Source organism: Bubalus kerabau, chromosome 13, assembly GCF_029407905.1.
Source record: "Bubalus kerabau isolate K-KA32 ecotype Philippines breed swamp buffalo chromosome 13, PCC_UOA_SB_1v2, whole genome shotgun sequence".
Lineage (NCBI taxonomy): Eukaryota > Metazoa > Chordata > Mammalia > Artiodactyla > Bovidae > Bubalus > Bubalus kerabau.
This window is the reverse complement of record NC_073636.1, coordinates 37070856-37085892: the sequence shown is the minus strand read 5'-3', so window position 1 is coordinate 37085892 and position 15037 is coordinate 37070856. Positions and strand designations below refer to the sequence as shown.

General features: G+C 41.8%; 1 protein-coding gene and 1 long non-coding RNA gene across 2 annotated transcripts in view; one reads left to right on the top strand and one right to left on the bottom strand.

The window, feature by feature from the left end:
* Positions 1-1389: 1389 nt before the first annotated feature.
* Positions 1390-15037, bottom strand: part of ODAD2 (outer dynein arm docking complex subunit 2) — a 156643-nt gene continuing 142995 nt past the window's right edge. The window contains exon 19 of the mRNA XM_055544025.1: positions 1390-1816. Within this exon, the coding sequence (XP_055400000.1) occupies positions 1703-1816 (114 nt within the window). The 3' untranslated portion in view covers positions 1390-1702. The remainder of the gene's footprint in view (positions 1817-15037) is intronic.
* On the top strand, positions 5679-11351 carry LOC129625541 (uncharacterized). Its single transcript, XR_008701524.1, has 3 exons — positions 5679-5811; positions 7074-7263; positions 11199-11351. It is a non-coding gene; the product is annotated as an uncharacterized LOC129625541 (long non-coding RNA).

Genomic DNA, 15037 nt, shown 5'->3' with positions numbered 1-15037 from the left:
ATATTTATTCATTTTCTATAACTGTCATAATCCATGATTTCTAGATGTGTTTTTAATATTAGTGAAACACACCTAACCAGTGTCTTTAATAATACCTACTGTTGAGAGTTTTAGGATTTACACTATTATTTAAAGAGCTTCCCTAGTGGCTTAGATGATAAAAAATCTGCCTGCTATGCAGGAGATCTAGGTTCGATCCTCGGGTCAGGAAGGTCCCCCGGAGGAGGGCATGGCAACCCACTCCACTATTCCTGCCTGGAGAATCCCCATGGACAAAGGAGCCTGGCCGGCTATAGTCCATGGGGTCACAAAGAGTCTGACGTGCGTTTGAGGATTTACACTATTATTAAAATTCAACTCTTTGTTAGCATTGATACCATTTCCTTGTTTCTATTATCCTCTTTTATAACCTCCTTTGAAAAGCAATAAAGATGAATTAGTGTTTTACAAAATCTTAAAATTCTCAGAATCACCAGGATAATTTTCATCCTGTATGGGGTTTTCATTTCATACAAATTATTTACATTTAATTCAATTAAGTTTACGGTCTTCTCCAAATTATGACAAACATACACAGTACTTCATATTTTTTCAATAAAACCTTGCCTGCTCTTTAAAGAGTGAGACTGTCGGTTTACTGAGCGGATATACACGAAGCTGTTTTCCTAGCTAGTTCTAGACAGGGCATGGTGAGTTCCCAAACATTGTAGCACACCAAGGTTACATATGTGGTTCTTTTAAGTGGCTTCTCATGTTTCTATAACTTGATAAAATGCTATTAATCCTTTGTAGCCACTTTTTAAAAAGTACTTTGTATGCTGAAAACAAGTTCAGAAACTCCAAGCAAGTTTACGTGAAAGTAATATTATCCTTGTGTTGTGAGGTGTGCGTACATCGGCATAAATTAATTCTTTCAATAAAAGTGTTGGTGTATCCTGTGAGGGAAATAAAACATTTCACTGTTTATGCCTGGGAAATGCAAAAGTGAAAATCTCACTCAGTGCTTATGTTTTTGTGATTTGTGTTATCTGGGACAGCGACAGTTATACGTTGTCTTCTCAGATGTTTGACAGCTTTAGGAGAAACTTGGAATGACCTCAGGACGTTCTCTCTCAGCCCAGCTGCTGAACTCTGAATTCTGTTCCATAACCGTTTGTCAAGTCAGCACATCTCAGAGCTCTCCTGAGGGTTGCAAGAGATCAAACAAAACTATAGTGACGGGACAGTTAGACTGGTTTAACAGAAAGGGAGTTCTAAAGACACTCATGGATGACTATAAATACACACAATGGGAAGACCACATCTTTTATTAAAATCACCACAAATACAAAAGCATCGCTGAAATATATATATATATATATAAGTACACACACATATATATATATATATATATATATATATATCTGTATACATATATACAGCTGTATACATGTATATATATATTCTCAAATTCCTGAAAAAATTATCACAAATATATTGGGTTTATGTGTCACCACATGGCATATCCCTAAATTAGAACAAAAATACCCATACAATTTTGGGATGAACCACATTCTCTGCATTTCTAACTTCCTGTGTTTTCAGTCAGACATTTGTTTCTAAAGGATCTGCTATGAAGTGTTTCCCAATTCAGGCTTCACGGCTCTGGGAGTGACACGTACATTGTCATGTAAAATTTGGTAGCTGTCATGTCCATTCAGGTTCAGCTGTATCTCGCCTTCTCAATAGCAAGAGCCAACCTGCGAATGTTGGATATACAACCTGCAGCAGCTTCCTGGAGTTCCTCATCAGGTGACCCAACCATGTCCAAGAGAAGCTGCCACACATGGAGGGAGAGGGAGAGGAGGGAAACAAGAATACAAACATTAATCTAAACCTGTAAAGTCAGGCTACAGAAATACATTATATATGAAATATTTTTTAAGTCACCAAAAAAAAAATCCTAGAAATTTCATGACGGCAAAGGTAAATATAAATGGTATTTAATCAGATGCAGGAATCTCTCATGAAATTCTCATGTTTTTTTTTTTTTTTTTTTTTTTTTTATTTTTTTATTTTTTTATTTTTTTTAATTTTATTTTATTTTTAAACTTTACATAACTGTATTAGATTTGCCAAATATCAAAATGAATCCGCCACAGGTATACATGTGTTCCCCATCCTGAACCCTCCTCCCTCCTCCCTCCCCATTCCATCCCTCTGGGTCGTCCCAGTGCACCAGCCCCAAGCATCCAGTATCGTGCATCGAACCTGGACTGGCAACTCATTTCATACATGATATTTACATGTTTCAAGTTTTTATCTTTTAGAGCTGAGCAAGACTGAAGCTCCAATGCTTTGGCCACCTGATGCAAAGAACTGACTCATTGGAAAGGACCCCAGTGCTGGGAAAGACTGAAGGCAGGAAGAGAAGGGGACATAGGATGAGATGGGCATCCCATCACTGACTCGATGGGCATGAGTTTGAACAAGCAAGCTCCAGGAGTTAGTGATGGACAGGGAAACCTGGCATGCTGCAGTCCATGGGGTCGCAGAGTCAGACACGACTAAGCGAGTACACTGAACTGAACCTGTTTCTCCCTTCTTTCTTTAGTCATCTGACTTTTTCTGCTTTGGAATTTCTCTTGCATCCACTGTAGCTTTTCTACCTCCTGGGACAAGCCAGCAGCATGTCATGCCTAGACTGTTACTGTATCCTCTTAGATTGAATCTCTCTTCATTCTAGTCTGCCCCACCATGTCATGACCTAGGTAAGTCAGTCCCTTAATAGAGACTTTCATTGACTCCAGGGCAACTAACTAGAGTCCAGTCTCCTAACGTGTCCTTGAAGGATTTCTGTGCTCTGGCCTCATCTTACCTTTTTGGCTGTTCATCTTTCTCCATGTCATCCTGTACTCCAAGGTCACACTTTCCCATTTCTTTTGCCTTGATCAGTGCCACTGTTCTACCTAAAATGCCCTCCTGTCTCCTCTAACTTTCTGTTACCCACCTTTCATGACCCAGTTAACTTTTCTACAAAGCCTCCACCGATCTTTGCCAAACAAAGTGCCAATGCTCCCTCATTGGAGCTCTCATAGTCATTTACTCAAATGTCTGTTGCTACATTTACATTCTTCCCTTTTCCACAGATATTTGTATTCATGCTTTTTGTGCTCCTTTAGATTGTAAACTCTGGAAGAATCTTATATACTATACACACACACACACACACACACACACACACACACACACTATATATATACAGAATAAATACAGAATCTACTATATACTGCTTGATACAGAGTAAATGCCAAATAAATATCAAATAATTTAATTAGAACTTTTAAGATCTATCAATTATAAGTCTATCTAAGAGTTCTGATAAAAGACTTAAAATGTAATTTGAATTAACCATTTTGGACTCTTTACCAGCTTGTGGCTCAGCTGGTAAAGAATCGACCTGCAATGTGGGAGACCTGAGTTCAACCCCTGGGTTGGGAAGATCCCCTGAAGAAGGGAAAGGGTACCCACTCCAGTATTCTGGCCTGAAGAATTCCACGGACGCACAGTTCATGGGGTTGCAAAGAGTCAGACACGAATGAATCACTTTCACTTTCACAAATATGGATAATGTCACAGAATGAGGATATCTTGATAAGCAAAGAAATATTGTAAATAAATATATTGTGAAACATCTTAAATATGACAGGCTTAGGAGCCTGGCTTTTATTCTGCAGGGAATGAAAGGAAGTTATTGAAGCACTTTAATCAGGAGAGTGATGTGGTCATATTTGTATTTTAGAAAGATAAATTTCATGGACTGTGGAGGGGGAAGATCGATGCGTACTATAGTACATCAGCCCAGAGTGATATGGACTGAGTAAAGCAAAATCAGTAATAGCATAGACGGAAGGAATTCAAGGGATATTTAGGAACTAAGTTATTCAACACATGGCCCAAGGACAGTTGGTTATCCAAGTGGAAGAAAATAAAAATGGTACTTTCATATTACACATAAACATCCATCCTAGGTAGACTGATGATTTAAATAAGAAAGCAAAATATGAAATTTTTAGGAGGCTGTATACAAGACAACCTTGATCAGGCTAGGGTACTGAAGGCTGTCTGGCCTCTCTGTTTCTTGACCCCCTTCCTGTCAATGGTCTTCACCACATTTGAGCTCCCACTGCCAGAGTCACACCCTGGTTCTTATTTTCAGCACTCTGAACAGACTAGCCTCCAAATTCTCTTACAACTTCTTCCCCTCTGATTTGGCCACTGAACTTGTTTGTTCTCATCATGACCTCCAGTCCATTGGCCTATATGCTTTTCCTTAAACCATGTCCTGTCTTCACTTCCTCCTATGACCAGTTTAGATTCCACAGTCCACTTCTCATTCTCTTTACCAGTTTTTTAAACCTCCTTATGACATCCATCCAACAAAACCATAATCAACTCTGTCTTCCCCATGCCCTCAGCTCATCCAGCCCTACTGGGCATGATATGTGCACAACAAAGCAAATGAATTCATCATAAATCCAACTTCAGCTGGGTTCTCTCACTCCCCAGCAATCTAAGTATGTCTCTCTCTAATTAGGTTACTTCCTTGTTCTTCTTGATGCCTATTTAAAAATCCTCCTTCTTTTCTAATTGCCAACTCTTCCTCAGCAGACAACTTGTCAGGGTTCCTTTACAAGCTTGCCAGAAGTCATTAGACAGGAGTTGTTTCAACCAAGTCTGCAAACATCCCAACATCATGGGGCTTCCCAGGTGGTAAAGAATCTACCTGCCAATGCAGGAGATGCAGGAGACACAAGAGACATGGGTTTGATCCCTGGGTCGGGATGATCCCCTAGAGTAGGAAATAGCAACCCACTCCAGTATTCTTGCTTGGAAAATTCCACTGATGGAGGAGCCTGGAAGGCCCCAGTCCGTGGGGTCGCAAAGCTTGGGACATGATGGAACACACATGCATGATACTACATTAAAAGCTTGATTTCCACAAGCAAATGGGATGTAGAAAGAGTCTAGTGTCCAAATGCCCAGCATATGTTGTGTAAGAAGTTGGAGGGAAAGAGATTTGCAATGACCGTCTACAGAGAATTCACCTAATACCTCCCTCCCAGGGCCTCTGCTCTAGTCTCTGTCTCTCCTTCAATAGTTTTTTGTTGTCATCGTTTTTAAACCTGGGGAGAGGTGAAATGAAGTTCATTACTCAGGTGGTGAACCCAACTACCTGAGTAAGGAACTAGGCAGCTGCCTTATGCTGTTCAGTTCCTCTATGGAAAAGGGTGCATCAAATAGAGGTCAAAGTCATAGGTGCTGAGATCATAGCTGCATGGATTTGTATCCTGATTCATCCACTTACTGGACAAGTTATGGAACCTTTTGGTTCTGCCTTCTCAAGTGTTTAATGGGAAGATGGGTCATCTGAGGGTCATTGGGAAGATAAAATGAGACAGGACACAGCTTTAATAGAAATGCTTTTCCACCTGTGTTCACAGGCTCTCTCTCTATATATATCTTTTGATCTTTGTATCTGCCCCTTTCCCTCATCCTGTTTTGTGTGATTGTTTCCTGAGTCTTCTGTGGATCCAAGTGTGCCACATATGAAAGGAAAACTCAAACATGTAAAGAAGCACAGGCAGGGGGAGTTTATATCGGCAAGGGCAGAGGATTCCTTGTGGGAGAGGAGAGAACCGCAGGTGGGGAAGCAGAGGAAGGAGGCCAAGGGAGGAAAGCGCTCCCTCCCACCCTGTTTTGAAGAGAGCTTGAGAGTACGGGGGTTATTTTGGGAGCAACTTCAGAGAGAGAATGCTGAGTGGAGCAAAGGTAGGAGATTTTTAAAGAGCTTCACAGTACACACTTGTGCTCTTCAGCTTCAAAGACAGTGAAACTAGGGTAACAATTACTTTCACTTGCTCCTTGCCTGCCAGGCTTCTGTGTCTAGGACTTCACGTCCCAGTCACGAATGGACCGTGAGGAGCTTGGCTCTATACAGGTTACACATTCGAATCCCATAAACCCAGAGACCAGGACAAGGTTAAGTGCTCCGTAAATGCTATCCATTATCAGAGTGATGACTTCACCAGGTCTAAAATCTGGTTCTGGCATTTACTCTTTGGAGCCCAGCCCTGGTTAGTCTGAAGGTCGGTGTGAGAGGGACAAGGGAGCAGGAGTTTTGGCCCTGGGATCAGTCTGCCCACTTCAGCACTTTGCTCCCGGGGTACCAGTGGTCCAGGCTTCATGTGGCATCACCATTGCCCCCGCTGCCTTGCAGACTCCCTGAGAAAGCAGCCCCTCTGGCTGATGCCTATCAGAAATAAACCACTGTTTTGCCCCTCCTCCCCCCAGACCTGGTGGTGGGTCTGTGGTTCCCTCTCCAGATTTCCAAGAGTCAGAGGCATTTATTCCCAAGCCCTTGATGCCAGTTACATAATTTCATATTACATAAACCAATGAAGGGTACATGTGAAACGTCTGGCATGCTTTGGGCACCTGGGTCTTTGATGGAGCCCACAGTGTGCTTGCTGGCTGTCCCTGGAGTCTTCTGGACAGGGTTTCTAGAGGTGCGTGCACCAGACAGTCACACACATTATGTCAAAATCCAGAGTTTCCTCAATGCCGGTGCCTTTTATGACTCAACTCCATACACGACATTGTTACCTAACTTATAGTCCTGAGTTCATCAAAATGACTCCTACTCTTTGTGGAGTTAACTTTCCCTAAGTTTCTTGCACTAACCATGAGGTTTCCTTCCACATCCAATAATGGTGGTTACTGAATGTTTAGCCTAAAAGCTTGATCAGTGGAGTCCAGCAGTCCAGACTTTAAATGACTAAAAGGTAGACAAGGGTTGAAAGTTTTAAAAATAGATGAAAGGAGAAAAGTGTGGCTTAGAAAGGTACTTGTGGTGGGCAGTGAGAGCAGCTTCCTTAAACAGAACTTCAGTGACTCATTGGCCTCAGGCCACAGCTTACCTAACGTTTGTACAACGTGAAATGATTTTATTAGCTACCAAGCTTACTCTGTGCCAGGCACTGGAATTCTTTCTTTATTGGTTAATTTTATCCTTCTCTGGCCATTTTCCTTAGCCAGGAACATTCTCAATCAAGGGTACAGAGATGGAAGTGTAAAATTTTCTGCGTGCTAGAGGCCTGGAGAAGGGCATGACAACCCACTCCAGCATTCTTGCCTGGAGAATCCCACGGACAGAGGAGCCTGGTGGGCTACAGTCCTTGGGGTCGCAAGGAGTTGGACATGACTGAGCGACTAAACACAGAGGTATGAAGGCCTTGACACCTGAGAGGCATTTCTAGGCCCTCTTTTGGTGATGCTGCTCTGTGAATTTACTTTCCCTAAACTTTAGTTTGCTCTCAATACATGCTACTCATTGCATTGTTAATACACCCAGAGGCTGTGCGGCTAATGCTGCTTCACAAATTGTTTAAGGATGTGTCACCTTTCCCAAACCACTCTCTGAACAACATGTGCTGGGTATGTGTCTTGGTTTCCAATCAGGTTCAGAAATAGAGGCTTTTATTTTTCTCAGGAGCTTCACAAGCAAACTAGGCCACCCAGAGGAAGGCTTTCAAATGGCTCTAAACAGCCACATAATGGAAACTTAGGGCAAAATCTTGCATTTGAAGGGCAGCTAAGTAAGGAACAGCATGACTAATACACACGGCAAGGGGAAGGTGGTATGCAATTCTTTGCAATCATTAATTAACAGGAGTGTTTTCCTTAGGAAGAGGGCTTCCCTGGTAGCTCAGGTGGTAAAGAAGCCACCTGCAGTGCAGGAGACTCCAGTTCAATTCCTGGGTCAGGAAGATTCCCTGGAGAAAGGCTAGACTACCCACTCCAGTAAAAAATCTTGCATTTGAAGAGCAGCTAACAGAAAGTAAGGAGCACCATGTTTTCAAATCACTAACACACACAGCAAGAAGGTGGTATGACATTCTCTGCAATCATTACTTAACAGGAGTGCTTTCCTTAGAAAGTGAAAGTTGCTCAGTCGTATCTGACTCTTTGTGACACCATGGAATTCTCCAGGCCAGAATACTGGAGCGGGTACCCTTTCCCTTCTCCAGGGGATCTTCCCAACTCAGGGATCGAACCCAGGTCTCTCGCATTGCAGGCAGATTCTTTACCAGCTAAGCCACAAGGGAAGCCCAAGAATACTGGAGTGGGTAGCCTACCCCCTTCTCTGGTGTATCTTCCCAGCCCAGGAATCAAACCAGGGTCTCCTGCATTGCAGGTGGATTCTTTACCAACTAAGTTATCAGGGAAGTTTCTTTAGGAAGGAGAGATGAAAATTGGGTACAAGTGATTATGGAAGTGGTATGCATTTTTTTCTAGTATGTATTTTTTGATTTGTAGATTTTTCCAACTATAAAAGCATTTAAAATATTATGAGAAGGAAAAACACCTCAGGTTTACTTTTTTGAAGTGTTTGTTCCTTTCAGAAACTTTCCTCGTTTTCACCTCTCCCTCCCCCAAACACACCCAGGTCTTACATTTATTGGCAGTTTCATATATGCGCTGAAGGAAAACCAGCTCCCTTGCTTCAGAACTTAATTGCACAGAGCGCTTTAAAACATCATTCAAACACATAACTTTTTACAGTGTTGGCATGAATAAGAACAAGGGGAGGGGCAACAAGAGTGGTCTGCGGACTGGGCTCACGCGAGCGCTTCCTCCAGTGGCAGAGGCTTTGATCACAGGCACAAACCCTTGGAACACAGCTGTGACCCGAACTTCACATCCCCCTTGGAAGGCGAGACAGAGGTAGCAAGGGAACTCGTATCTGCGTCCAATTTCTGCTTTTACATCTAACAGTTCATGACTTTTATATAATATTTCAGTTGTATGAAAAGTATGTACCAATTTGAGTGATAACAGATTTTCTTGTGGTTTGACTTGACATTGTTTGGGCAAACCCAGACTGGAAATAGGAGTGCTCATTAGAGCCAGAGGAGCCCTGAAATACCTGCATGCACACCGAGCTCAGTGGGTTTTCCAGGCAGTCCTGGCATTTCTAGAGCTGATCTGAACCCATCTTCTGTTGTCTGTTTACCAGGCAATGAGGTGAGGTTTGCATGACCCGGGAATGAGCAGGGCCTTTGGATCATGTCCTGCAGGCCCCGGGGCCCCCAGGATGTCCAGGCGGCTGGGCTCTGCTGCAGAGGCTCCCAATGGACCCCCACCCCTACGCTGAGCCTTGGTAATTCATTTCATATGGCAGCTCCCCAGAGCCATGGGCCTCAAAACACATTTTACATTTGATGGTGGGGGCAAACCTTTGATTCTCTTTGGTCAGTGAAGTGAAGCAAGGAGTTTGCCCTTTTGCGGTGTCTGTTTGCCTCCAGGAAACAGGAGTGCATGCCCTGTGATCTGAGATCCACGTCCACACAGTTCGGGAGGGGTCTGTTGGTTCCGTCTAGTGCCCTTTCTGCACAGACAAACATTCCTTCACACTGGAGTAGGCTTGTCCTCTGGTTTTTCAAGTTGTCTTTTCACGAGCCTTCCACTACAGAGTTTCTGTGCCCAGAAACACACCACACCACACCACACATACACATACACACATACACAGGAATACTACTCAAGCATAATCAAGAATGAAGTTTTGCCATTTGTGATAACATAGATGGGCCCTGAAGGTATTATGTCAAGTGAAATAAGTCAGAGAAAGACAAAGACCATATGATTTCATTCATTCCATGATTTCATGGAATCTAAAAACAGAATGAACAAACAAAAACGCATAAATACAGAGAAGAGATTGGTGGTTAGCAGAGGGGAAGGGAGTTAGGAGGTGTGTGAAATGGGTGAAGTGGGTCAGTTGTTTGATGATGGACGGCAGCTAGGCGTTTAGTAGTGATCTCTTTGTATTGTATACAGATGTTGAATTATGTATACCTGAAACTTAATGTTATATACCAGTCTTTCAATAAAAACATGGCAAAGATTGAATATGCAGAAGTTAGAGGAAACAGGTAAAGTCAGAATTTCCAGCTTCTGAAAAAGACAAAAACGGGATCATGAGTGCAGCGGGTGGGAACAGCCTGGAGAAGAAATGCTGAAATGCCAGAGAGATGTTCACACTGAACGTAGCTAAAGGTGAATCTGTAGGTGTGGGAAGTTGAGGTAGTTTCAGGTGTACATTATAATTCAATGTCTGTATACAATACAAAGTGATCACCACCAAAGGCCTAGTTACTTAACACATAGCCTTATAATTTATAACTTCATGTAGAAGTATTTTAAAACAATAAGAGACATGCACTCTTCAATAGAAAACAATTACCTTAATTATATAGAGGCATTCTCAATGGAAGGATTTTGTTTTGGTTTACAACTTTGCTCTAGGAAATAGTAAGAATTTATAAAATCTGAGATAAATCTATAAAACTGAATCTTATCAAGCTAAGTAAGAATTCTAAATTAAGAATAAGGCCAGGCCAAGAATCATCTAAATATAGATATATTAAAATGGATAAAAATATTCCATAATATAGTCCACAATAACATAGCAATATAGTCCAGAATATTCCATAACATTGTTGCTGTTCAAGGACTTATTGTATAGCACGTGGAACTCTATTCAATATTATGAGGCAGCCTGGATGGGAGATGGGTTTGATGAGAATAGATACATGTATACAAATGGCTGAGTCCCTTTGATGTTCACCTGACACTACCACAACATTGTTAATCGCCATACCCCAAAACAAAATAAAAAGTTTAAAGTTACAGAAAAAAACAAAACAAAACAAAACATGTTGTTGTTGTTCAGTTGCTAAGTCATGTCCGACTCTTTGCGACCTTATGGATTGTAGCCCGCCAGGCTCCTCTGTCCATGGGATTCTCCAGGCAAGAATACAGGAGTGGGTTGCCATTTCCTCCTCCAGAGGAACTTCCTGACCCGGGGTTTGAACTCTCGTCTTCTGTATTTTAGAGTCAGTCTAAATTCTTAATGTTATCTTGTTTGCATTTATATGTATCTCTAAAAAACTGGCACATTATTAGAAGGAATTCAAAATTAAAAACATGTTAGTATTTAAAAATACCTTACTGGGTTTGGAATTCATTCCTCATAGGAGTAAACATGGAAAGATATCCAAAAGAAACGAAGCCAAAGATTTGAAGAGGAGGAAAAAAAAACCTTTAGTTAAACCACTTTCCCAACTTTATTTTGATTTCTTTTTAACTTTCAGAAGCAGATTAATATGGAAAAATAAAGCACAAGCCTGGAGGAAAGAGCCACAATTTTTCTTCTTCAGTGTCAAAGAAATAGCTTTCCCTGCTCCTACTAAATTGGAACTAAGCTCATAAGGTTGAAAATAAATGACTAATTTCTTGGGAAATAACCTTAAGTGAAAGAGTCTTTTGGCCCAATGACTGCTTTTCTTAAACTGCAGTTGACTTAACCTCGTTCTCAAGGCCTCCTCTCCCTTCCTTCCATCTCACTCTGTCCGTATCAAGTGACCTTAAAAGTTGGTCTCGTCGATTGCTACCCATCTCGGGAATGTTTTCCTTCTCTGATACAATTTGTGGGCAGAAATAAGTCAAAAGCGATTGTGCTCTCTTCATTTCTCTTTTTAAAACTTATCTCTGATGTCTAAGAGCTTTAAAAAATGGAACCAAAACAATATTACCACAAAATTTCACAGACATTTTTACCAACTCTGGAAAAAACCATGATTACCCTCTAAAATGTTTTAATGCATCACTAAATGTTAATTTTCATCTTCTCCTTTTGCTAAATTTATACAAAATGATACTTCTTAGTCTCATCTATATAAGAACTTCAAGTTTAAGTGAAAGAAACAATGAATTTTATAACAGAATGATCTCTTCCTCTTCTGGCAACAACCCTGTTCATTTCAGAGCCCATCTTGCATTACTTTTTACCAACTTTAGCTGTTCAGAACCGCAGGGCTGGCTCTAAGCGTGGTATCTAAGCCAGTGATTAAAATTTTTTTTTCAGCAGCAGAGCTCTTTTCCTTTCCTTAAAAAAAATTTACTGAGTATTTATCATGTTCATTGGAAGAACTGATGTTGAAACTGAAACTCCAGTACTTTGGCCACCTGATGCAAAGAGCTGACTCATTTGAAAAGACCCTGATGCCGGAAAAGATTGAGGGCAGGAGGAAAAGGGGATGACAGAGGATGAGATGGTTGGACGGCATCACTGACTCAATGGACCTGGGTTTGGGTGGACTCTGGGAGTTGGTGATGGACAGAGAGGCCTGGCGTGCTGCAGTTCATGGGGTTGCAAAGAGTGGGACACGACTGAGCAACTGAACTGAACTGAACTATCACTATGAATTGCTGTATTAACAATGTATAATCTCATTTCCAGGCATATTCAGAAGCAAAGTTTACAAACATTTATCATAAAATATTAATAGTAAGTAGCAAGAAAAATAAAATTTTGTTAATCCTGAAACTATCTTGCAATATTAATAAGAATATTTAGGGCTGAAAGCTATTGGTACAAACTGGAATGATGAAATACATCTTTACCAAATGCAGATGCATTTTTTTTGTATCACATATATCTCCTCTAATTTTTATTAGCAGTGCCTTGAGTTGGAAGAAATTTTAACACCTAGATGTACCATGTAAAAGTAATACCTATATAATTTTTTGAAAACTGTTTCAGTTTAAATGGAAGCATTCCTTAGCTGTATAATGATTCTTAGCATCTTCCTTTTAAATGTAGTTCTCAAAAAAGGATAAATACATTAAACTCTGAAAAGTTTTGATATATTTTCTGGCACATCTGCAATTGGTTATTATAAACTTTAAATGACTTAGTAATTTCTTTCTTAATACATAAATGAATTTATATATACTCTTCCCTAAAGTTCTGGAAAGACTTAGGAATAGAAAGTCCTAGGAACTTTTAAAGAGTAGGAGAACTGTATTCTTTTTTCTCCCAAAACAAAAATTCAACTCTTCTACAAAATTCACAGGTACATAAACATACTATGTAAAGGAAAATGGAACATCAAGAGGGGATGCAGGGTGTGGGTTCCTAGAACTCTTCCTGTTCCCTCTTGCTCCCCACACGGAACCTCAGGATCTGGACCACTCATCTCCGTAACCTTTGACCCTGCCACCTGTTCATTTCCATCCTCACAATAGAATAGCTCCCTTTGCTGCTCACTCCACACATATCTTCTCAGTCCACACTCACTTCACCACCAGTTGCCCCACCATCCTAAAAACGGTCATTCCCTCAGTTCTGATGGTCTCAGCTAGACAGTTTGGAAAGGAATAGTTTAAGCACACCCCTGGCTTAGTTTTAAATGAGTGACAGACTTGCCTTATGCTTCTTGGATTTCAAAATTTGCGTTTTTAGGCTCAATCTTTAGCTTACAAGATTTCAAATTATGTACCAAAGTGATATGTCTTAGGCGGTACAAATGAAAGAGTTGCATCAAGGAAGGGCTTTGGGGCCCCCCTGAAGTGATACATATAGAATATTGTTTCTGTGTGACTTGAGTCAAAATCCTCCTGAGGAAACCCAGATGGACCTGCATCCCTGAGCCTGCTCCAGGACCAACCCAGAGCTCCTAATCCAACATGTCAATATAGTCATCCTTTCAATCTCACTTTAAAGTCAGTGTGGAACCCAGGTACTAAAGTAGTTCATTTGTGTCAATACTTATTTTGTGTTAATCTAGCTTTCTTCAATGTGTATCTCACATGTCTGGTAAGATTTTCCTTTTAATTTCTTCCCTCTCACATCTTTTTGGCTGTGATGAGCACAGGTGGGCAGGTCTTTGTTTCCTTGGCAACCAGACAAAGCCTTGGCTGGTCACCTGCAGTGTGACGTGAAAGGCACGATGAGGGAGTCATGGGCTAGCCCTCGAGGAGGGTAGGGGGTGCAGAGCGAGACAAGTGGCGGATGGCAGTCCAGGCAAGCAGCCCTCCTCTGCCCCATGTCCTCAGACTCAGAGCACAGGTGTGGGCTGTACCTCTCCCCTTTTACAAAGCAAAGCCTAAGCAGAACACAAGCTAAAACTCAGGCAGGCTTTTCTCAGTTCATCACCCAGTCTCTATCAGAAATGACGTTCCCCACCCATCCCACCACAGAGATCCAGAAAAGGCAGGGAGGCTGGCTATCTCTCAAGGAGAAAGGGGGTAATGATAACAATGACCAACATTTCAACCAGCAGTTAGTGCTCACCATGTATGAGGCACCATCAAAGCGCCCTGTACATACTAATACATTTAATGCTCTCAACAAACCCAGAGTTAAATATTATTAATATTCTAGTGTTACAGATGAGGAAACTGCAGCCCAAAGTTACAGAGCTTGGGAAAGCCAGGATTTGAACAATTGGATTCCATGCTTCTACCCATTATGAACACTGCCTCCTTTGGCATGAGTGTCCATGGAGAAGGAGCTGGTCTGGCCTGGTCCCTGGACTTCTGGTGCTGGCATTCCCCGAGGCCATCATGCCCACACCCAGTGCTGAAATCTGCAGTCATAGTCAGCTGCTTCTGCTTGCAATGATCCCACTCAGAGGCGCCTCTTTGTTTCTGCGAATGCTCCCTGCGGGGCCCCTGCAGACCAAGTGCAATCTGTGGGGTCCAGGCCCTACCAGGGGCTGACCTTCTAGACGTTTGTCTCCACCAGTGGCGCACCAGCACCCTGGCACCACGTTGACCTGCAGTGTGCTTAGAGCTTCTCCTGAAGACTGAACGCCTTCCTTTCATCTGCGTATCCTCAGTGGCTATGACAGTTCCGCACCGTTTTGAAGTTACGATGCTCTGCACATTTCAGCTTCAGCAACAAACGAGGCTGAGACGGTTTTGAAATTACTCCTCTGATCCTTCCAGTCATACCCATTTTGAAATGTACTTGAGCTATTTTTCTCTGGTACAAGAGAAAACTTGTCAGTCACTCTTTTGGGCACAATGTCTGGATCTCTCTGGTTTAATATTCCTAACAGCTTACTTGCGTTCACAGACCGCGCTCCACTGTGTATGTTGTTTTTCAAAGTGTTCCACAAGATTCTTCCCAATACTGACCCTGGAA